This window comes from Asterias rubens, unplaced genomic scaffold, assembly GCF_902459465.1.
Source record: "Asterias rubens unplaced genomic scaffold, eAstRub1.3, whole genome shotgun sequence".
Classification (NCBI taxonomy): Eukaryota; Metazoa; Echinodermata; class Asteroidea; order Forcipulatida; family Asteriidae; genus Asterias; species Asterias rubens.
In genome coordinates this window covers 4,582-27,765 of record NW_022985764.1, presented here as the reverse complement: position 1 = coordinate 27,765, position 23,184 = coordinate 4,582, and the positions used below count along the sequence as shown (strand labels likewise).

The 23,184-nt window shown below is 37.5% G+C and overlaps 1 protein-coding gene across 1 annotated transcript in view; it reads left to right on the top strand.

The window, feature by feature from the left end:
- LOC117306664 (gamma-aminobutyric acid type B receptor subunit 1-like) overlaps nt 1–22,896 on the top strand; it is a 28,874-nt gene extending 5,978 nt beyond the window's left edge. Inside the window, exons 2-18 of the mRNA XM_033791150.1 lie at nt 1,016–1,156; nt 4,886–5,056; nt 6,858–6,959; nt 7,854–7,968; nt 8,697–8,845; nt 10,526–10,679; nt 11,443–11,537; nt 14,432–14,495; nt 15,982–16,074; nt 16,691–16,841; nt 16,968–17,100; nt 17,934–18,041; nt 19,037–19,159; nt 19,544–19,727; nt 20,493–20,641; nt 21,250–21,399; nt 21,938–22,896. Coding sequence (XP_033647041.1) covers nt 1,016–1,156; nt 4,886–5,056; nt 6,858–6,959; nt 7,854–7,968; nt 8,697–8,845; nt 10,526–10,679; nt 11,443–11,537; nt 14,432–14,495; nt 15,982–16,074; nt 16,691–16,841; nt 16,968–17,100; nt 17,934–18,041; nt 19,037–19,159; nt 19,544–19,727; nt 20,493–20,641; nt 21,250–21,399; nt 21,938–22,054 — 2,199 coding nt within the window. The 3' untranslated portion in view covers nt 22,055–22,896. The remainder of the gene's footprint in view (nt 1–1,015; nt 1,157–4,885; nt 5,057–6,857; nt 6,960–7,853; nt 7,969–8,696; nt 8,846–10,525; nt 10,680–11,442; nt 11,538–14,431; nt 14,496–15,981; nt 16,075–16,690; nt 16,842–16,967; nt 17,101–17,933; nt 18,042–19,036; nt 19,160–19,543; nt 19,728–20,492; nt 20,642–21,249; nt 21,400–21,937) is intronic.
- Nucleotides 22,897–23,184: the final 288 nt, after the last annotated feature.

Here is a 23,184-nt window from a genome sequence, read left to right as displayed (position 1 = left end):
GGCCATATACAGAGAATGATCTCTCTGCAAAAGTAGAATTATATAGCGAGTTCTTGGCACAACAAAAAGGGAGCAAGAGGTAGACGAACGAAGATGTCTTTGTTGAGATCTTAATTCGACTGATTTGTCAGTGAGATCACGATTTTCCAAATGAAATCAGATCAACTGCATGTCCTCATGCCGATCGCAACCTTGACGCTTTTTGGGTTAAAAGAATTAGAACAATTTCAGATCTATTTACGTGATTAAGATGTCGATATCAAAATGTGTATCTTCAATTTGTGGTATCTATACGATTGTTTTCCTTTGTTTGCACGTTTTTAACAAAGACTCGTAATGCGCACATTATCCATCCCGCTGGGTGTTCTAGGAAAAAGAAAAGCAATTATATTCCTTCTGTGATGATCTTCCTAAACAATATCATGCCCTTTATAATAACTGAAGTTACAGCAATTCAAAACCCGGTCAAAAAATCGCAACGAATAATTCGGAAGAGATTAGCACAACTCCTGCGAAACATTCAAAATATTCAAAATTCGTATCGCATTCAATATTAGAAGGAAGTGTCAACCGGGCATAGTAATTATTAAATCCAAATTTATCTTTTGAAAATGAACGTTTAAAAAGTCCTACTACTCCAAAAGAAAGTTGTATTCCACTGCAACTAAGATCCCATTGCGCCGGTACCCCTCATGCTCATGTCGCAAGGAAGGAAACACGTGAAAAAAGGGGGGTTTTGAGAGCCTCTTTGAACTAAATAGATGACATGTAATGGATATTCAGAGGCAGTTGTTCCAAAGCAGCGGCCCAGCATGCGAAAAAGCCCTGTCACCCCAATTGTTTTGGGTTTGGGGAACAACCAGTAATGAAAGTGATCTTAACAGACAATTATATTGAGGAGCGGAACCATACTAATAAAGATTGAAAAACAAGCAGAAGTAATTCACAATCAATGCGATATCGAACAGGGATCAACATTGCACTGTTATGTCATTTTGTGTGAATTTTTGTTTAGTGTGATGGGGGTGAGGCCACGGATGTGATGTACAGAGAGTTATTCAACAGATCAACCACTAAGATAATGATACTGGGAGCTGGGTGCTCTATCGCCACGGAACCTACTGCACAAGCTTCGCACCATTGGAATCTTATTCAGGTAGGCCTATGGCACTTACTGTAGAAAACAAAACACATTGTTCACAGACTCTTAAACTCACTCAGTTTGAAAATAATGATGGTAGAAAGCTTCCCTTAAAGACGGTGGACACTATTGGTAATTTTCAAAGACCAGGCTTCTCACTTGATGTATCTCAACATATACATAAAACAACAAACCTGTGAAAATGTGAGCTCACTCGGTCGTCGAAGTTGCGAGATAATAATGAAAGAAAAAACACCCTTGTCACACGAAGTTGTGTGCTTTTATATGCTTGATTTCGAGACCTCCAATTCTAAACTTGAGGTCTCGAAATCAAATTACTTCTTTCTTGAATTAAAACTACGTCACTTCAGAGGGAACCGTTTCTCACAATGTTTTATACTATCAACCTCTCCCCTTTACTCGTTACCAAGTGAGGTTTAATGCTGATAATTATTTTGAGTGATTACCAATAGTGTTCACTGCCTTTAAAATAATTATTACTCGGTGAGGTGCTGTAGTTTTTGAGAAATGAGTAAAACAAGTCACGAACATAATTTTCGCCTCTAATGATTTTTTTTTATTCTAGCATGTAAAACGTATTTCGTGACTTTGTTTCACTCATATTATCTCAAAAACTACCTTTCTTAACAATATTTGTGTAGAAGACCATGTATGAGTCACTTGCACCGTATTCCAAAAATGTGAATAAAATACCAAACCTGTGATAATTTTTGGCTCGATTGGTCATCGAAGTTGCAAGAGAAGAATGAAAGGAAAACAAAACAAAACATGTGCTTTCGGATGCTTGAAAAAAAAGGCTTCAGGTCTGAAGTCGACCAGTGGTTACCACATGGGGACAGTGGTGACAAAATGGCCCATGCCGAGGCCTTCAATCAAGACGCGCGCTGCGCAAACCCCCATATGTCACGCACGAAAACACGACCAGTGCGAGCGGCGAAGGGGTCGTGCTTGACTGTTCGCCGGAGATTCTTTCCCCCATACGGGAAATAATTCATGGGCTGGAGGAGAATTATTCGAACGAGGGTGCCATCAGAAGAAGTCCGCAAGCCTACACAGTTTGCCGTATGCCTCGCACAATTTCCATAAATATAGGCCTACACAGTTAGCTGGGGACAATCTGCGGGGATTAACAATTTCCTGCCACATCGGCAGAGACCATGGAGTACGATATCTATGCAAAATGTTGCGTGATATTAGGTGGCCATCACAGTCACAATTTCAACAGTTGATTGAACAATTTTTGCAGCATCCATTTTGTATCCGTCATCACTTATCACTTAATGTTCGTTTACAGTGCTTCAATTTAGTAACGGCTTAGCGTGTGTAAAACTGACATCAAAGAAATGAAAGCTAATACCCGTAAGGAAAAGTCAAATTCAGAATTGCGTTTAAATCGTTCGTCGGAAAAAAAGTAATGGTAATCGGTTTAATACGCAATGTTTAGTATGTTTTATTAAGATTGAGTATGAAACAGCCAGGGACTAATTCAATTTATCTGCATGTCTATCGTACACTACACACGCTTCAAAGTAAACTTCAAACAGGTGTGCATAAGGGGCTTTGCCACTGTTTTAAAGTGCTTAAATAACCTTGAGCGTGAATAAACCATGAATGGTTCAGTGAATTCAACAGAGGGAGCGATAAAGAGCTGTTGATATACAAGATATATGAGAAACGGCTCCCTCTGAATTAAAGACACTGGAAACTGTTGGTAATTGTCAAAGACCAGTCTTCTCACTTGGTGTATCTCATGCATATGCATAAAATTAACAAACCTGTGAAAATTTGAGCTCAATCGGTTGTCGTAGTTGCGAGATATTAATGAAGGAAAAAAACACCCTGGTCACACAAAGTTTCAGATGCTTGATTTCGAGACCTCAATTTAATTCTAATATTGAGGTCTCGAAATCAAATTCGTGGAAATTTACTTCTTTCTCGAAAACTACGTCACTAATTCAGAGGGAGCTGTTTCTCACAATTTGTTATACTATCAACCTCTCCCTATTACTCATAATCAAGAAGGGTTTTATGATAATAATTATTTTGAGTAATTACCAATAGTGTCCACTGCCTTTAAGTACGTAGCAACGGTTTTTGAAAAAGAGGAAATGTAATTTATGATAATTTATTCATTTATTGGGACTTATCAATGCAGTGACTAAGAGACCTGATGACGTCTTAAATCAATTCAATTCAATTCAATTCAATTCAATTTTATTTGTCCCACCATGTAGGAAATTCTATTTGAATACATGCAACACAACTTGCACAACTTACAATAGCACACAACTTCTGCGACAAGTTTGTTTGTTTGTTAGTTTGTTTTCTTCTTCCATTATTCCCTCGCAACTTCGACGACCAATTGAGGCCAAATTTTTACCGTTTTTTTTATATACACCAAGTGAGAATACTGGCCTTTACAATACAACCAAAGGTGTGTATTTAGCCTTGGATCGGACGAGTTGGTCAATTCAAAGAGTTTGAAACCGTTGGTTATGAAATGCATATGGTTAGAAAGATGTTTTAAAAATGTTGAGTCCCATAAATGGCCGACCGTGTAAGTCGACAGGGTAAAAAGGAAACCACGCAATTTCGAGGCATCTTTGTGTAGCTCATTGTATTCTACTTTTACAATATCTTTCTAACCATATACATTTTACAACAAACGGTTACAGAACGCTTTTCAAAGACCAACTCGACCGATCCAAGGCAATGTGTTCCTTTAAGGTTACAGAATACGGTTAGGCCCTATTTCCCCCATTAATTTATGTGGGAAGCGCAGCTGTGTCTATCATAAAAATACCGTCTGTTTTTCTGAACCTTGGACATAATTAAATTCACGTGCGGCTTTTCCATTTGGCTTCGTCGTACAATCGCAACTTTTAGACCGCAGTCTTTGATATAAATAATGAAACTCGTGAAAGCACGGGAAGTATGATAGATTGACATAACTGGCTCTGTGATTATGCAGGGAACCCAAGTACGCCCTCAGTGTTCACCTGTCCGATCCCAACTTTGTGATTTGCATATTATTTTTATAATAAAAAGTTAAGTTTGGGGTCGCGACCTTTTAGGTTCGCACACATCCATGCTATTGCTCTCTTGTTGGGTTCATTTTTTTGCTCCAAGCAAGATGGAGCACATTCATGTGGACATTTCTCTCCATTTTGTAGAAATACTATTTATCTGGGAGGGATAAGATCCTAAAGCTTTCGGTGAGTATTGTTTTGCATTTAATTTGTTGTTTTATGGGGGAAATACTGACATTTTTAGAGCTGCTTGTAGTAGCATTTGCCATTAATTGTGAACTTATGTGTGTATTGTCCAGCCTCGTGTGCACTGTCACACTGCGTTATTATATTTATTATGTGCATTGTGTATTAGTTGTTTTGGAGGATTAAAACCAGAGTGCAAGAGATCACTATAGTATACTTTTTAAACATCACAATATGTTTGTTTTTTTTGCATTTATTGTATTTGGTGAATGGATCGACCTTTTTAAAATGGGACCGGCCTCCTTTTTGAGTGGTGTCACTACAATTAAAAGTACAAAGATTTAATTTCCAATCGGGTGTGAAAAACTTAAAACTAACAAAAACTTATAGAACAAGAAAGCCACTTATCTGCAGGCTTGTTCTCTGAAGTCTTATCTGTAGTATTTTACCGAACATTTTGTTTGGCTCGTCTCATTCTGTTTGGATTTATGTAATATATCATCACTAGATATCGTATGGATCAAGTTCTCCAAAGCTCTCAAGCCGTACTTTATTTCCACGCTTTTTCCGTCTGCTTTCGCCGGAGTCCCTGTACAACATCGCCAAGCTCGCTATCTTCCGGGAGTTCAAGTGGAAGAAAGTTGCAACTCTACACCAATCCGTACCTCTATTCTCCCTGGTGAGTGTAAAATCTCAACCCCTGTACCGGTAATTGATTTTTTATTGGCTATGATTTTTATAAGAAAATGCCACTTGAGTGCCTGAAATCATTGCAGATACAACCTCCACAACTTGTTTACTGTGTGGTTTAACTCTTTGGTGCACAAGGCTGTTGCTAGAGACCACCAAAAAATGTTCAAATTTTCATAACTTGAAAACTACAACCCAGCGATCATACAATTGTTTTAGAGCAATTGTTTTAAAGCTTTCGTTTGAGCGCTATGGATGAACATGTTTTTTTTTTCTTTTTCTTTTTTACAACAAAATTAATCTGTGCACCAAAGGTTTACGAAAACCTTTTCAGCAAGTTTGATGGAAGTATTGATAAATATAGAGGGGCCTATGTATTAAATTTCTTGAGAATGCTAAAGTGGTTTGTAGATAATTAGATGTGAACAGGTTCTAAAAACAGATGCAATCGTACGGTGCAGAATGAAGGAAATGTTCATTTTTGCAAAAATGGTGTTCATAACTGTGCTATATTGTGTATGAAATCAACCGAAAATTTGGAACAATCTAATAAAGATGTTTCTAAAAGGTTACCCTCTTCTAAAAGCGAGGCTTTTAGACCAAAGTCACATTTTAATTATATAAAAAGCGCATTAGTAACGGATGTGCTGTCTAAAATTAAATTTTGGGCACAAGTCGGGGTAAATGGAGAGGTTTCTAAAGTATGCAGATACAGAACGATACGATAACCGAATTTATTGGAATAAATATTCAAACGGTTCCAGAAACCAAGTGTATACTTTCCCTTTAATGATTAGTGAAATGTTACTATGGGAATCAATGTGTGGTGAAGAGGTTTTCAACTAGTGGTTTAATCCGCAGCCCTCGGGTAAACAACTCCTTATAAGGGAATGCTGTGCGCGTCGCGCTGATTGCGGGATGTGGCACAACTGTTTCAGCCGTTGCTCTCGACCAATAGGAATGAAGAAACTGTCTTATACGAACAGGTACAAGCTCGCGTGTCACGCCCGTGTTTCAACACCTTTGACTGGTCTTAAACAAAGGTTTATACACACCCACGTGACGCGCTCTCCACCAATAGGAATAGCGAAACTGTCTGAGGTATTTATGAATGTAGTTTTTACCTTTACCCTGATGTGGGTTAAGTACTATATGCAAGCATTACTTGGGTGGGATTCAAAACCAAGACCAAGATGTGTTACCAACTAGACCACGAAGATTGCCCAGTAGCTAGAGGCAGTCTGCTCTAGAAGTGCCATGGTCATGGGCTTAAATCCCACCTGAGTAACAAGTGTGTGATTTTTTTTCACAAAACTTGGGGTAATTACTGAGTATTGTGCTTAAATCTTTTCCTGATGCAAATTTAAAGGAACATTACAGAATTGGTAAGATCACAGATTTACAGAAAACCGACACCATCTAATGATGATGATAGTAAAAAACATCCCTTGCAAATATTTCTGTCTGAAATGTCATATTATGATGAGAAATAAATATTACTTATTTTCTTTTTGGAGTTTACTGCTCAGTGAGCGTTTTATTCAATTTATTTTATAATCTATGTCATGCAAAAATTGTGTAATCGGTTTTTCACTATTTTTTCTGGACCCAGATGGCCGATCGATCTCAAACTTCTACAGGTTTGTCAGTTTATCCAATGGTGGATTACATAAACTGCCAGCAACTGTTTTGTTAAAGCCAAAACCAGTTCTGTAATGTTCCTTTATCATCCATAAAATCTAAACACTTGTTTCTAATTTAACAAGTACTTTTCTATTTGTGTTTTATAGTCCATGGCTGACTTTCACTGGGATGCTAAACAAAGAGGAATTGACATCATTGCAGCAGAAAGCTTTGTTGATAATCCTACTGCCCAGGTGGCAAACATCAAGGTAACCAGTCACAATACCTCTATTTTGTTTAACTATATTTCTTCCTGTCAAGAAAATGTTCACTCTTATTTTCATGTGTTCTATTTTCGGTTTATGTTTGATAGAACTAAAGGTATGGACACCTTTGGTAATTGTCCAAGACCAGTCTTGTTGTATCTCAACATAATAATCATAAAATTACAAACCTGTATAAATTTGAACTCAATTGGTTGTCAAAGATTTGAGCCATAGTGGAAAAAAACACCCTTGTCGCACAAGTTGTGTGCTTTCAGATGCCTTGAATGCGAGACCTCAGCTGGGGTCTCAAATTCAATTCAAATATTTTAGTGAACAATTATTTTGCTTTCTCCAGAAGATGATCAGAGCATACTGTTCGAAACGTCGAGTTGAAACCAACGGTTCTTTTCAGAACCACCCCTAACTCATTAGAGATAGTCATTACATGGTGTTACCGCAAACCTTTCCATATAGAGAAATTACTTCTTTCTCAAAAACTATGTTACTTTGGAGGTAGCCACTTCTCGCAAAGTTTTATTACTACGAACAGCTCTCCGTTGCTCGTTCCCAAGTAAGCTTATATGCTAACAATTGTTTTGAGTAGTTATGAATAGTTTCCAGTGCCTGTAAGTCATCTGAGTGTGTTGTTGAGCAAGATGCTTTACAATAATTGCTTCTCTTTACCCAGGGGCATACGAGGGTAGAGGTTGGTATTGTGTTTGAGCCCCATGTCATCCCTGGCTGTATACCCCCAGGGAGCTGAGAAAGATTAAAGGAATGTTATTGGCCCAATGACCAGGGCACTAAGTAAAGCGTTTTTATATAAGAACTTGTTGTTAATAATTACTGTTCTGAAATGGGAAGTCTTTTTGCATCTTGTTTATTAACAAATCACAGGAACTGGAAGCTCGCATTATAGTTGGTGGTTTCTACAGCCAGATGGCAAGAAGAGTCTTCTGTGCAGCCTACCATCAGCAGATGTTTGGTGCAAAATATGTCTGGATTTTGCCAGGTGTGTATAAACTAATAATCTGTATCAAATGTCCTAACATTGATCACCAATGCAAAACCCATGTGATTCTGCTGACCTAGAGCCAACATTGGCCCAATATCAGGAACCATCAATTATGCTGATGTAGTGCAGACATGGGGCCAACTTTAGAAGTTGAAACACTAAGGCAATCGATGTTGACCAAAAACCGACAATATTTATGTATGCGAAAATAGAATTAGCTGTTGCAAACAGCTGACCAACCAAAAGGACCTATGGTATAAATGCAACAAACAGTTCATGGCTTGACGTTTCAACCCCAGCAGAGTCTTTCTCTGAAAGGAACATTACAGAATTGGTTTTGCTAACAAAACAGTTGCTGACAGTGTAAGCTCTTAATGTTATCCACCACATACATAAACTGACAAACCTGGAGAAGTTCGAGATCGATCGACCACCTGGGTCACGAGAAAATAGTGAAAAACCAATTACACGGTTTGCATGACATCGATGCAAAATAAAAAAAATTAATAAAACGCTCACTGAGCAATAAACTCCATTTGCAAACATAAATTATCTATTTCTCATCAAATTTCACATTTCAGGCAGAAATATTTCAAGGGATGTTTTCAACTATCATCATCATTAAACCATGTAAGTTTTATGTAAATCTGTGATCTTCACGATTTTGTTTCTTACCAATTCTGTTTACGTTCCTTTAAAGTATGTATTCTTTCAATGGCTTTCAGGTTGGTTTGAAACCGAGTGGTGGAGGCAACGAGATGACAGTATTGATTGCTCAGTGACTGAGATGGATCTAGCCACTGCTAACTACTTCATGATATATCTGGACACCATGCCGTCAGATACCAACAGAAGACCCTCACTATCCGGTCTGGTAAGTGAATAAAAGAGCAGGCGATGGCGTCTTAAAGGGTCTTGATGTTCTTTTTGAAGATCAAGTTTTTGGCCTGGACGTCCCTACTCACTGTGAATGAAGATGTATCTAATCAACTGAAAATCACAGAGCAATGTTTTCAGGAGAGTCTCATAAATCCGGTTTACCTCAGCAACTAATATTTTAAAGGAAGCTTAATTTCTTCCTTGTCTTTAAATCGTGAAATTTAATGTAAATCTGTGGACGTTTATGTTTTGTGCCATACAAAAAGTACCCACGCCCTTTAATTTAAGAAGTTGCGCTTTAGAATAGGAACGTGCGCTTAAAGGCCATCTACACTATTGGTAACTACTCAAAATAATTGTTAGCATAAAAACTTGCTTGCTCGAGAGCTGTTGATAGTATAACACATTGTAATTTTCCACTGAAATATTTGGATTTGATTTTGAGACCTCAGAATTAGAATTTGAGGTCCCAAAATCAAGCATCTGAAAGCACACAACTTCGTGTGACAAGGGTGTTTTTTCTTCTATGGTTATCTTGCAACTTAGACAACCAACTGAGTTTGAATTTTCACAGGTTTGTTATTTTGTGCATATGTTGAGATAGACCAAGTGATAATACTGGTCTTTGACACTTATTAAAGGTGTCCATGTCTTTAAGTTTAGAACTTGCGCTTAAGTTTTAACCTGGTGTAAGTGAAATGTAGACCTATAGACATTTCTCTTGCTGATAAACAAACTGCACTGGTTGGCATGGAAGGCCGAATGTTAGCAAAACAGCTGTGAAGCATGTGTTTTTATGGGTTTTTAAAGAGACTGGACACCATTGGTAATTGTCAAAGAGTAGTCTTCTCACTTTGTGTGTCTCAACATGTGCATACAATAACAAACCTGTAAATATTTGAGCTTAAATTGGTCATCGAAGTTGGGAGATAACAATGAAAGAAAAAACACCCTTGTCACATGAAGTTGTGTGCTTTCAGGTGCTTGATTTCGAGACCTCAAATTCTAAATCTGAGGTCTTGAAATCAAATTCGTGGAAAATTACTTCTCTCTTGAAAACTGCATTACTTCAGAGAGGGTGCCGTTTCTCACAATGTTTTATACTATCAGCAGCTCCCTGTTACTCGTTACCAAGTAAGGTTTTATGCTATAATTATTTTGAGTAATTACCAATAGTATCCACATGCCTGCCTTTAAAGATCATCAGCACACAATTTAATGGTACAACATTGGGCCCAGATTGATGAAAACTGCCTAGTGAAAGGCACAGGACACTATTGGTAATTGTCAAAGACCCGTATTCTCACTTGGTGTATGTATCTCAACATATGCACAAAATAACAAACCTGTGAAAACTTCAGCTCAATTGGTCATCGATTTTGCAAGAGAATAATGGAAGAAAAAACACCATTGTTCCATTACTTTGTTTGCCGTCAAATGCATTTAAATGCTTCAGCTGAAGTCATTTATAATTTGAGTGAGAAATTAACTCTTTCTCAAAAACTACGTTACCTCAGAGTGAGCCTCTATTCACAATGTTGTATATTATCAACAGCTCTCCATTGCTTGTTGCCAAGTAAGGTTTTATGCTAACAATTATTTTGAGTAATTACCAATAGTGTCCAGTGCCTTTAAGCTTGTAACTTTTTTTCCAATTTTCCAATTTTACTTTAAGACAACCAGTGGTTTCCTGCAGAAGTTCAAAGAGATTGCAGGAACTGATGATGTGGAATCGCTATCTGGTCACACACATATGACTCTGGGTTATGACACTGTATGGGCAGCAGCACTAACTCTACATCGAGCCCAAGCTCGCCTACAAGAATTAGGTATGCTAATAGATTATTCAGACTGTGGCAATCTGGTTTTAAAGACACTGGACACATTTGGTAATTGTCAAAGACCAGTCTTCTCACTTGGTGTATCACAACGTATGCATAAAATAATGAACCTGTGAAAATTTGAGCTCAATCGGTCATCGAAGTTGCGAGATGAAAGAAAAATAAAACACCATTGTCACATGAAGTTGTGTGCTTTCAAGTGCTTGATTGCGAGACCTCAAATTCTAAATCTGAGGTCTCGAAATTAAATCCATGGAAATTTACTTCTTTCTCGAAAACTACGTTACTTCAGAGGGAGCTGTTTCTCACATTGTTAGTCGTTACCAAGTAAGGTTTTATGCTAATAATTATTTTGAGTAATTACCAATAGTGTCCACTGCCTTTAAAGTAGGGTCATTATAAAGATGAATTTTTGTCTACTAAAGGCTAAGGCTAATTAACCTAGTGAGCACAAAAACATTGTCTTACATCAGAAACTTTCATTTGAAAATATTCCACATAGAAATTTGTACCCGGTTTTACCCAAAGTAAACATTTTTGACCATGGCGGTATGGTACATTTTGTTGATTCTGCACCAAAAACTCAAACCCCTTAAGGCTGATACATAAGGTCAAATTATCAAGAAAGATACAATAAAAGTCACAATGTTTTATACTATCAACATCTCTCCATTGCTTGTTACTAGGTAACTTTTTATGCTAATATATATTTTGAGTAATTACCAAACCTGTCCTGTGTTGTTAATTTCAGATCCTCCATTGACTCTGAAGGACTTCTCATACGACAGTGGTACTGTGAAGATATTCTTTCAGATCCTAAGAAACTTGACATTTGAAGGCGTCTCGGTAAGTTTCATGTTGGTTTCCTTCACGATGGTTGCCTAATGGAGGGAAATTGGATCAAAATCATCAGACAAAAACACAACAAAGAGCACCATTTTGCATAATATTATGTCACTTAATTGCAGTTTTTCTGTGAGATCTGGACCAAAAACTCAACTCACAAAATTCTCAAGTTGTGTAAAAGTTGGCTAATAAAGCAGCACTTGTAAGGAAGAAGGAAATTGTCTTCATAAGTTCATTCTGTATTATTTGAAACTTTAAAATAATCCTCCAAAATTGGACCCTATATCTGAGAATTTCACCATGCCAGCATAAAGGGTTTTTTTTTCTTCAAATTTTGACCCAAACTTGACTTCACAAAATTCTCAATATATCTCGAACTATGGCTAATTTGCAGGTTATGCACACATAAAATATCATTTGACGCCATAAAATTACCCACAAAAGTTTGACCCAAAATGAAAAATGTGCTCTAAAACAGTAGTCCTTTCTGTATCATTTACTTATTTTTGTCCTGCAAATTGTTTTATTAGGTGTTCGTGCATTTCAGCACGAACACCTATTGTTTTTGTTCCGGTTTTTTTTCTTCTCCATCTTCTTCTTCTTCACCGTCAACTCTTCTCTACAGCATAACTCAAGATTCAAGCCAAACTCAATTGAACCTCAATACGAAGACGGCACAGTTTTCATTACGTCATGATGACGTTATTAGGTGTCAAATTACAAGGTTTTTAAAGTTGAAAAGGGACCATTTTCGTATCTCAACGAATATGAAAGCTATGATGTTCAAAGTTTTCGCATCTGATAGACCAAGACTGGGGCAACATTTGAAAAGTTAACGCCAAAATCGTACGACCTTAGCATCCGGGTCGTTACCCTGGGTCGAAGTTCACCTTCGGGTTTTTTTCGTAAAAAAAACAACTTTCGAGCTTTTCTACGGAATAACTCAAGATTGAGATTGAATGGAATGTTGAAACTCAACAGATAGTTGAACCTCAGTATCAAGACAAGACATACTTAATTACGTCATTATGACGTCATCGGGAATTGAATTATGTTAGATCAAAGTTTAATATTTGTAAAAATCATAACTCAAAAACTATGATTCGGATTTTGACAATCTACACATCATCGGATAGATCATTAAAAGTTGGACAAATGCTTCACAGAACACGTAAAATATTTTTAATACTTCTAGTGCAAAACGAAAGTTGAAAATTTCATAAAATCTTATCGTATTCATGTTTTTAAAACTACTTATCATTTCAACGTAATTTTTGTTTCAGATTGTAAAACAGCAATCCCGCTCAATCTTTTGCACAGAAATAAAAAAATTTGGACCTTTACATCAGTCGAAAAGGGACATCAAAGCACCTGTTGACCCACGCGTTTATCCCATTTTGATCAACAACGCACGCTATGTACGCTATGCAGTGCAAGCGCCGAGTTTTTTGGGGGAATTCCCAAAAGTGCTCTCTTTAGTCCAGCGAAAGAGGGCGCTGTAACGTTTTTAGTAACATCGAGCGCTGAGTGAATCGCGGTGAATCGCAATAGTTGAGTAATAATGAACAACGTCTTGCACCAAAACAACAAGTAGGAATACATATGCATTGATGTTATAAGATACATTATACACCTTCAGATAGTCCATCACATAATTATAAAATGTTTACAAGTCATACATCAGCTGAAAGGTTTTAATGAACTAGTCAGGATCTACACAAATGAAATCAGTTTTAACTTGGCTTCTTGTTCAAACCAGAGGTTGAAAATAATTGGTAAAAGAAAAATAATTTCACAACCACACATTTGATTTTTTATATATTTATACGTCATTGGGTAGGTATGTAACAACTTAAGAAACGATACACAAAATTGACTATTAAACCTTGACCTCCAGTTAAACAGGAAGATGCAGTTAATTATTTGAAAAAATATTACTCCAGAACCAGAAATTAGTTGTTTATTATCTGAACGTCGTGATAAGGCTTTGAAAAACATTACTAACACTATAATTTGTGACCTGAAAAAAATTGTCTTCCGGTTCAAACTGGATGTTTAAATTTTATATTTGAAAAAAATCATAACATCTGAACCATACATTGGATTTTTTCAATCTATGCATCATCTGAAAGGTCTTAATAGACTTATCACGTGCTATACAATATGCGACCCTGTTTGACCTTGACTTCCAGTTAAAGTTGGAAATTGATATATAATGTTTGAAAAATAAAACAATCCTTAACCACATGATTTGCTTTTTATCATCTATACGTCAAAAGAAAGAACTCAAAAGACATCACCAACGCTACCAAGTGTGACCTCATTTGACAGTACCTTCCGGTTCAAAACGGAAGTTGAAACTTTATATTTGAAAAAATCATAACTTCTAAACCAAATATTGGATTTTTACAACCCATCCATCATTTAAAAGGTCTTAATAAACTTATCACGCGCTACATAAAAAGTAACCCCTATTTGACCTATTATCCGATGCAAACCGGAAGTTGGTGTTTAATTTGTAAAAAAATCATAACTCCTTAACCAGTCATTGGATTGTTGAGGTAAAATGTTGTCACCAATTCATTCACTCACTCACCACGAACACCTTGTTTTTGTAGTAAACAAAAACTGTACATGTACCTCTAGTTTTTGTTGCTGTGGCTCTCTGTTTTTGGTTTTCATTTGTGGCTTTCCATGGTTTTCCAACCTTGGGTGGCTCAGGCAGTTACGCTACAATACATGTACTTGTATACGTACTGCTATGTTCTTTGCACAATTTTTTTCCCCAGGCATGTGCCATGGCATATTATTGTCCTTGGTTTTCCCGCTATATTTTGTAGTGTCCCTTTGTGTTATGCTTAATGAAAATGATTAAAAAATGGTTCTATTTTCAGGGACCTGTAAAATTCACCTCATCCGGGGACAGGCTTGGCCTTCTTCTGCTTCGACAACTACAAGGTATAACTATTTTGGTTTTAAAGGCAGTGGACACTATTGGTAATTTCTCAAAATAATTATCTGCATAAAACCTTACCTGGTAACGAGTAATAGGGAGAAGATGACAGTATAAAACATTGTGAGAAACGGCTCCCTCTGAAGTGACGTAGTTTTAGAGAAAGAAGTAATTTTCCACAAATTTGATTTTGAGACCTCAAAATCCAATTCTGAGGTCTGGAAATCAAATATGTGGAAAATTACTTCATTCTCGAAAATTCTCACCATCAACCTCTCCCCATTACTCGTTACCAAGGAAGGTTTTATGCTAATAACTATTTTGAGTAATAACCATTAGTGTCCACTGCCTTTAAAGCCATTATACACTTTCGGCACAGAAAGAAAAAAAAAAGTTCACAGATTTTCAAATAACTGACAGGGTTTACAGAAGGTAATGGTGAAAGACTTCTCTTGAAATATTATTCCATGAAATGCTTTACTTTTCGAGAAAATACAAAACAATTATCAAATCTCGTTGTCGAGAATTGTGGATTTATTTTAAACACATGTCATGACACGGCGAAACGTGCGGAAACAAGGGTGGGTTTTCCCCGGTATTTTCTCCCGACTCCGATGAACGGTGATGAGCCTAAATTTTCACAGGTTTGTAACTTGTGATACACGAAGTGTGGGCCTTTGGATAATTACTGTTTACCGAAAGTGTCCAATGACTGTAAATGCCTTTAAAAAAAACAGCAGTTTGAGACAGTGGTGGCACTTGCCTCACACAAGACCCCCGAGATGCTTTTCTTCTACTTTTAAAGTTCATTTTATTTTCCACAGTGTCAAATAAAACACATTATCACTCAAGAACAGTCAGTTTAAAGAATACAAAAAGATACATCAAGATATATATGATACCGCAGAGAGATCCATTGTAGAAGCAGAGCTTGTAGGCAATTTGTGGTGGTAGACATTTCCATTGTGAATGTCATAGTATACAAATATTGACTGCTTCGAGTGCTATGGTTAAAACTATGACTCCCGAGGTGATCCCCGGAGCATTCTATTTTCCCGAGGCAAAGCCGAGGGAAAATAGCACGCTCGGGGGATCACAGAGGGAGTCTTAGTTTTTAACCATTGCACGAGTACAAGCAGTCAATATTTGTTTTATACCCCAAACATTTCTAAATACTGTACTATTAAGTTACAGACCTGAATGCTACAATCCACGGATGACGCGAATACAGACTGCGAAAACTTTTACTGTGCTGCATGTAGTGTCATGTAATCCGAAATGGTTAGACTATTAACTTATCATCCTCGTACACGCAACGGACATCTGGGTACTGCACGATGTGTGCTAGTCTTCGGACTAGCGCACGGCAAACCGATGCACTATCACCAACCGTCGTCAAGTAAAACTAAGACATATCAAGTGACGCGCTCTAAACCAATGAAAAGGCAGAATGATGGTAAGGGGTGTTATAATTGTTGCTATCCAATACAGCTGGTAAACGTGTACCCATCGGTCTACTAGACCCAACCATCGGATCTGGAGAAGACATCATCTGGGATGGATACCAACCAATAATCTGGAAAGGTAAACTCAATTCATTTATTTGTAGTTTTTATTAATTTATGAGATATTGCCTAATTAAAACCTTTCATGTTCCAATCGCAGCTGCATTTAAAAGGCTAAATCGAAATGCCAATATAATAATAACTATAATTTAGGGGGCTAATCATCCTTACTCACAGTTAAGAGCTGAATTGCGAAGGACGCGGCTACAACATGTTCGAGCAGCAGGCATGCAAGGGCGCCTTTGGCTGCCAGCCACATCAACCCAGTTTTTGACTTTTCCCGCGGGAGGAAAACCGGATAGTCTGGAAAACCCTTGTGGCACAGCAGAGAATCAACACACAACTCGACTCACATATGGCCCTGGCCGGGAATCGAACCGAGGTCACCTGGTGAGAGTTGAGCGCTTTACGCACAAGCCAACCATATCACACCGTTTCTCAAAACCAACCCTCTTTCCGTAAAGAGTTTTAGACACGGTTGAAGGCACAAACTTACTACTAGCGCCTACTATAGTTTTTTCTTATAAAGAATTGTATCTGTATTTACACAAATTTTTGCGCCATCAAGCCTTCCCAATCTTGGACGTTCTGTCACTACACTGTGAAGTTAAAAATGCTTGTTTTATCTTTAACAGGTGGAGCGCCCCCTATTGACTTCATAATAGCAAAGGATGATTATCGCACTATACATTTCCCAGTGTTTATAACTGGCACCGCCTTTGCAGTGTTGGGAATAATCTTGGCTAGCTGCTTTCTAGCATTCAACGTCTACTTCAGAAAGATGCGGTAAGACGAGAGGCATTAAAACAAAACTTTTAAAATCTTTTACAAACTTAATGTAGAGGTCTCTTATCAAATTTATCCCTTTTCAAATTTTATTTATTATTATTATTACACCTGTTTTTTATTTAGTGTGATAAAGATGTCAAGTCCAAACATCAACAACCTAATGCTGGTTGGTGGAATGATGGCTTATATCTCCATTGTTCTACTAGGGGTAGACACAGGCATCGCCTCGGAGGAGGTATTCATTGGCATGTGCAAGGTAGATATTCAAAGAGCTATTCATTTGTTTCATTTTAAGACATTTATTTCCATTCTAACAGATTAATCAAAGTAACAAAAACAAAAAACAGTATTGAGGAGAATTGGAAATGGGGGCATAACCAGAAAAGCCAAAACTTGTGGTAGGCATGCCCACAGACAAACAAAAACACAAATGGGACTTAAACATGAGTATAGTGAGAGTAGGTACGATATTTAACAAAGACAGAACAGAAAAAATACTAAAAAGATGCATTCATAAATACCCCAGACAACTTCTCTACTCTTATTGGTGGAGAGCGCGTCACGTGGGGGTGATTAAACGGTTGATAATGACCAGCTGGAGCTGTTTATAACTGGCTGGCTTCCGCATGTCTGGCGCACGCGCATAAGATTAGCATGCGGAACACAATTCATAGCAATTAGTACAGCGCGCAATCTATTTCTAAGCGGGCGCGCATCAAACAGATTCTTCACAAAGTTGTTGAATTTTTACTTTTTCAAAACTCAAATTTTCAATTGTGTCTATAATTGTATTTTTTAAACGTTGAAAAAAGAAAAGAAAAAATGGCAAGTATGAATGGGAATAAAAGAGTAGTGACTCGTCCTTAAACGTCCATTTACAACCTTGCAGGGTCATTGTTGTGTGATAAAGGCTCTCGCCTTCAGCTCGGGCCATTATCACACGGCAACGACCCTGCCGGTTTTAAACGGCTGTTAAGAACTCGTCGCTACCCTTTTATTCCCATATTCAGGAGAACCAATCAGATCGTTGATTGACTCTACACTGGATCCTCTGAAGCCTCTAAATAAGCCCACTTCTCTCTTCTTTAGGCCAAGACATGGTGTCTCTCCATTGGGTTTTCCTTAGCCTTCGGTTCCATGTTCAGCAAGACCTGGAGAGTGCATAAAATATTCACCAACAAAACGGCCATGAAAACGGTAATGTTAAACACATCCGGACTATGAGGGTAATACAACTGCTTGGATCAGCTTTCGATTCATCCATTCAAACCACAATGAAATGGTAGTGAGACTCATGGGCACCACTGATGGGGAAGCAAACTACAAAGTTCTATTCTGGGATTCTCACTCCTTAACATAGTAGAAGTGATCTCATTATATCGTCTGCGCAGCATTATAATGTCATTACGTTGCAGAGGTCATGAAGTGGCCTTTAAAGACAGTGGACACTATTGGTAATTGTCAAAGACTAGTCTTCTCACTTGGTGTATCTAAATATATGCATAAAAGATCAAACCTGTGAAAGTTTGAGCTCAAATGGTCGTCGAAGTTGCGAGATATGAATGAAGTAAACAAACACCCTTGTCGCACAAAGTTGTGTGCTTTTATATGGTTGATTTCGAGACCTCGAATTCTAAACTTGAGTTCTCGAAATCAAATTCGTTGAAAATTACTTCTTTCTCAAAAACTACGTCACTTCAGAGGGAGCCGTTTCTCACAATGTTTTATACCATCAACCTTTCCCCATTATTCTTTACCAAGAAAGGTTTTATGCCAATAATTATTTTTAGTAATTACCAATAGTGTCCACTGCCTTTAACTCAAAAGTCATAAGTTGTTTAGTCTCTATGTATTTGGACTTCAAATGCATGCATCATTCATTATACCGAGTAATAATCCTCAAATGGCTTTTTTAGGTAAACAACTTTTTATAAAATCTAAGTAAAAGTTGGCTCGCTGCCCAACAGTAAGCACTTTTTTGTTCTGAACATTAGCATGCCTTTTCGTGTGCTTACTGTTATCAGCGCCTTGAAATGGAGATCGTATGGTAGGCACAAAATCGCCCTTTCAGCAGCTCTTTGAAATTGAGCCAAGTTGATGCTGGGAGTCAAAGTCAGAACAGTGTTAAAGTTCCCTGGATTTGATGATGAAAAATCTTTATACTTTGACCTTTTTTCTTTCTTTTCTGGTAGGTCTTGAAAGATGCACGGTTAATGACCTCAGTCGCTACACTTGTCCTTCTAGATGTTGTCATCTTGATCTTGTGGGAAATATTTGATCCAGTGACTGCAGAGAAACGGCTTGGGGAAAAAGTGGTGAGAGTTTTATAAGTTAAATGGGGAAGATTGAGTTGCATAATATTGTTATTTCTATTATTTTTTTATTCGGCACATCAAAAAAGTAGAAACAAAAGACAGAAAGAGCAAACCAATACAAAAAGCCAATACGGCACAAGTCTGGAATAAAAAAAAGTTTTCTTATAAGTAACTGACTCGAAAGCCACCAACCAAGTACTTTTTATTCATACTTTTATATCAAATCGTTTTGAAGAGCAACACTGGTGTAAGAAACTTCACTATTGGTGTTCTGTTTTTTGGGTGGCACAATTTTTTTAAGCTAACAATTAAAAGTATTTACCACTTGTGTCCAGTGCCTTTATGGTCATCATTTGTTCATAATGTTTTTTTTTTGTTTGAAAGTTTGATGAAGAAAATGATGACATTGCTTACACACCAATCCACACGATGTGCCAGTCAGCCAATCTGATCTACTGGATTGGGGCCTTTTACGTCATCAATGGTTTACTTCTAGTATTTGGAGCTTTCCTAGCCTGGGAGACCAGAAAAGTATCCATCCCGGCACTCAATGACTCCAAATACATTGGTAAGTTGAACATACCCAACCTATTCTTATGTACAACAATCGTCAAAAGGTGGCGCCCTTGTCATAACATGTAAAGCTTGAAACATGTCACGAGTCCTAAATAAAATACACCCGATAGAGTTGAGTCCAGAATAACACTGTTTCTCACACAGTCTTTGATATAATCTGCCAGCATCTTTACAGTAAGATGTCCTTTTGCAAAATGAAAATGGCCTTGCCTCTCATAGGCCGAAAGCAAGGGCCTTTATCCCACGGCAACGACCCTGCAAGGTTTTAAACGGCAGTTTAAGAATGAGTTACTACTCTTTTATTCCCATTCATAAATGCCTTTTTGGTTAAAGGCGTTATTAAGTAAAAATAAACGGCTCCAGCTGGTTATTATCAGCTGTCCGAGGTATTTATGAAAACATATTTATTAAAAAAAGGGATATTAAAATGTCCTTGTGGCAAGTAGAGGGAGGCCTGCTGGAATGGAGTACATTTATTTGTATGTTTAGTGCGGACATAATAGAGAAATCAAATCTAATCTAATCTATCTTTTACCAAATTTGTATGTTTGTAATGCCCAAAATGAGCTTTAATAGTTTTAATTGCATGTATAGTTCTCATATTTTTAAAATCCTTTAGGGGGTGCTGCTTTTTTGTTTTGGTCTCTCCTATGTGTTTGTAGTTTCTTTATTGTTCTTATTTTCTGTACTTTCCATTTTACTTTTGAAATTAATAAATGAATCAAATGAAATGAACTCTATCTTCTTATTCTTGCAGGTATTTGTGTTTACAACATTCTGATTTTATCTTTCATCGGTGCCCCAGTCTCCTTCATCCTGGAAGACCCAAACATCCACTTTGCATTAATCGCAACCCTCATCTGGCTGGCAACTACACTGACACTGTGCGTGGTGTTTGGACCAAAGGTAAAGGCAAACACACAAGGTGCAATTACCTTTAAATACACTGGACACCCATGGTTATTGTCACTTAGTGTATCTCAACAAATGCATAAAATAACAAACCTGTGAGATTTTGAACTCAATTGGTCGTCTAAGCTAGTTGCGCCATAATATGGAAGAAAAAATACCCTTGTCACACGAAGTTGTGTGCTTTCAGGTGCTCAACATCTAATTTAGAGGTCTTGAAATCAAATTCGTGGAAAATTACTTCTTTATCGAAAACTATTTCACTTCAGAGGGAGCAGTTTCTCACAATGTTTTTTACTATCAACAACTCCCCAGTACTTGTTACCAAGTAAGGTTTTATGCTAATAATTATTTTGAGTAATTACCAATTGTGTCCAATTAAGAAATAAAAACTAGATTTAAGTTGATAAAAAAGTGGTTCGTTATAATTTGTTTTTACCATTACAAACTTCTGTATTTGCTTTAGCAATGTAAAGTTTGTGCATCCACAAATTTGCTTGTGGATTTTTTCCACAGAACTCAGGAAAGTACCAATTACAAAGTGCCTAATACACATCGTTGCAAGGGTGAAAACAAATCTTTTTCTTGTTTTGTTTTTTTCCCAGATAAAAATGAGAAATGATATTCGACCCGCCCAGAACACAATGGTCTCAGCAATGACACATGACATGCAGAGTAGGGCTGCAGTAGACTCGCAAAAAGAGATTAACCTTCTCCGTCAGGAAGTTAAGATTCTGAGGAAGAGATGTAAAGAGGTATTGATATTTAAATAATAAAATTCTTTTATAAAAGACGATTAACAAATAATCATCATCATCATCATCATCATCATCATCATCATCACAGCCGTCCTCCCGAGGTAGGTGCCAGAGATGGCTTCCCAACTAAGAGTCTCCATAGGTCTCTGTTCCTTGCTAGGTGTCCTGGGGTCGATTTCACAAAGAGTTAGGACTAGTCCTAGGAGATATACAAATTGCATGGATAGTCCTAAGTTAGGACGAGTAACTGGTCCTATATCGAGATAAGACTAGTCCTAACTCTTTGTGAAATCCACCCTGCTGTTGCCACAGATGGTATGTCGGCCTATTCACAGAAGTGCTTGATGTCTTCCAGCCATCGTTTCCCTGGTCTTCCCCTGGGTCTGGTAACTGCAATGTGTTTTTTTCTTGAAGTAATTGGGTGTGTCGGCCACTGCCCATTCTGATCACATGCCCGTAATACTTGAGTTTTGTTTTTCCAAAATTTCTGTAAGGATATTGACAGGAAACTTGTTTTCCTTTTTTTCTTTTACAGGGTTCAGAGGAATTGAGAGAGCAAAGTATGGCCGCATGCTCATCAGCCACCACTGCTTCTGAAGCTGTGGAAAAAACCTCAAAACTTGCACCAGACTCGATAAATGATAACAAATAGTTAGTTGGGTCAATAAACAAGTCTCCACAACCGGGGCTTGATACTTTGCAAAGGGCAACAGAGACAATTGACTTGATGCCTTTGAAAATGTTCCAGCACAAAGTGAAGTTGTCCTTAAAGAGGTGCCCTTATACTAAGTTAAACATAACAGGCGTATTACTTGGGTGGGTTCCAACCCACGACCGTTCCAATTCTAGACGAGTGTCATACCAACTAGACCACTGAGATTGCCTGGTAGCTAGAGATAGTTCGAATCCTATGTTAAATAGCAGAAGACACTGCAAATGGTTTAATAGATGTTTAATTTGCATTGGGGATAAACAATGTTTATTTTAGTTTTACCCATGTACACAGATGTGTGTTTTTTGTAGCACTGTACTCAGTACTTTCCCCGAGTTCTGTGAAAAAAATTTGCTTGGGTGGGATTTCGGTTACCAGAATATCTGATAGGTGTTGTGCCATCCTGCTCATTTTGCTAAGCAGAAAATTGTCAAGCAATGTTTTCTGCTAATGCAGTTCTTATAAAGATCATACACACAAGCACAATTTCATGGTGACAAAACACAACATAAATATTCTTACCAGAAAGGTTTACAGACTAAATACTTTTGGTATAGACTTATTCTGGTAAGCATGCTTTTGTTTTGCTTATCTATTTTTGTGCTTTAGTATGCAGCCCTACAAAAGTGGACCCCATGCAGGTCAAAAAGTTCAGTTTCTGTGACAATGTATTTTACTGGAACAATTAGTGGCAATTGTGTATGCCTGTTCTTAAAGGCAGTGGACACTATTTGTAATTACTCAAAATATTTATTAGCATAATACCTTACTTGGTAACAAGTAATGGGGAGAGGTTGGTAGTATAAAACATTGTGAGAAACGGCTCTCTCTGAAGTGGAGTAGTTTTCGAGAAAGAAGTAATTTTCAACGAATTTGATTTCGAGACCTCAGATTTAGAACTAGAGGTCTAGAAATCAAGCATCTGAAAGCACACAACTTCGTGTGACAAGGTGTTTTTTCTATCATTATTATCTCGCAACTTCGACGACCAATTGAGCTCAAATTTTCACAGGTTGGTTATTTTATGCATATGTCATGAGATACACCAAGTGAGAAGACTGGTCTTTGAC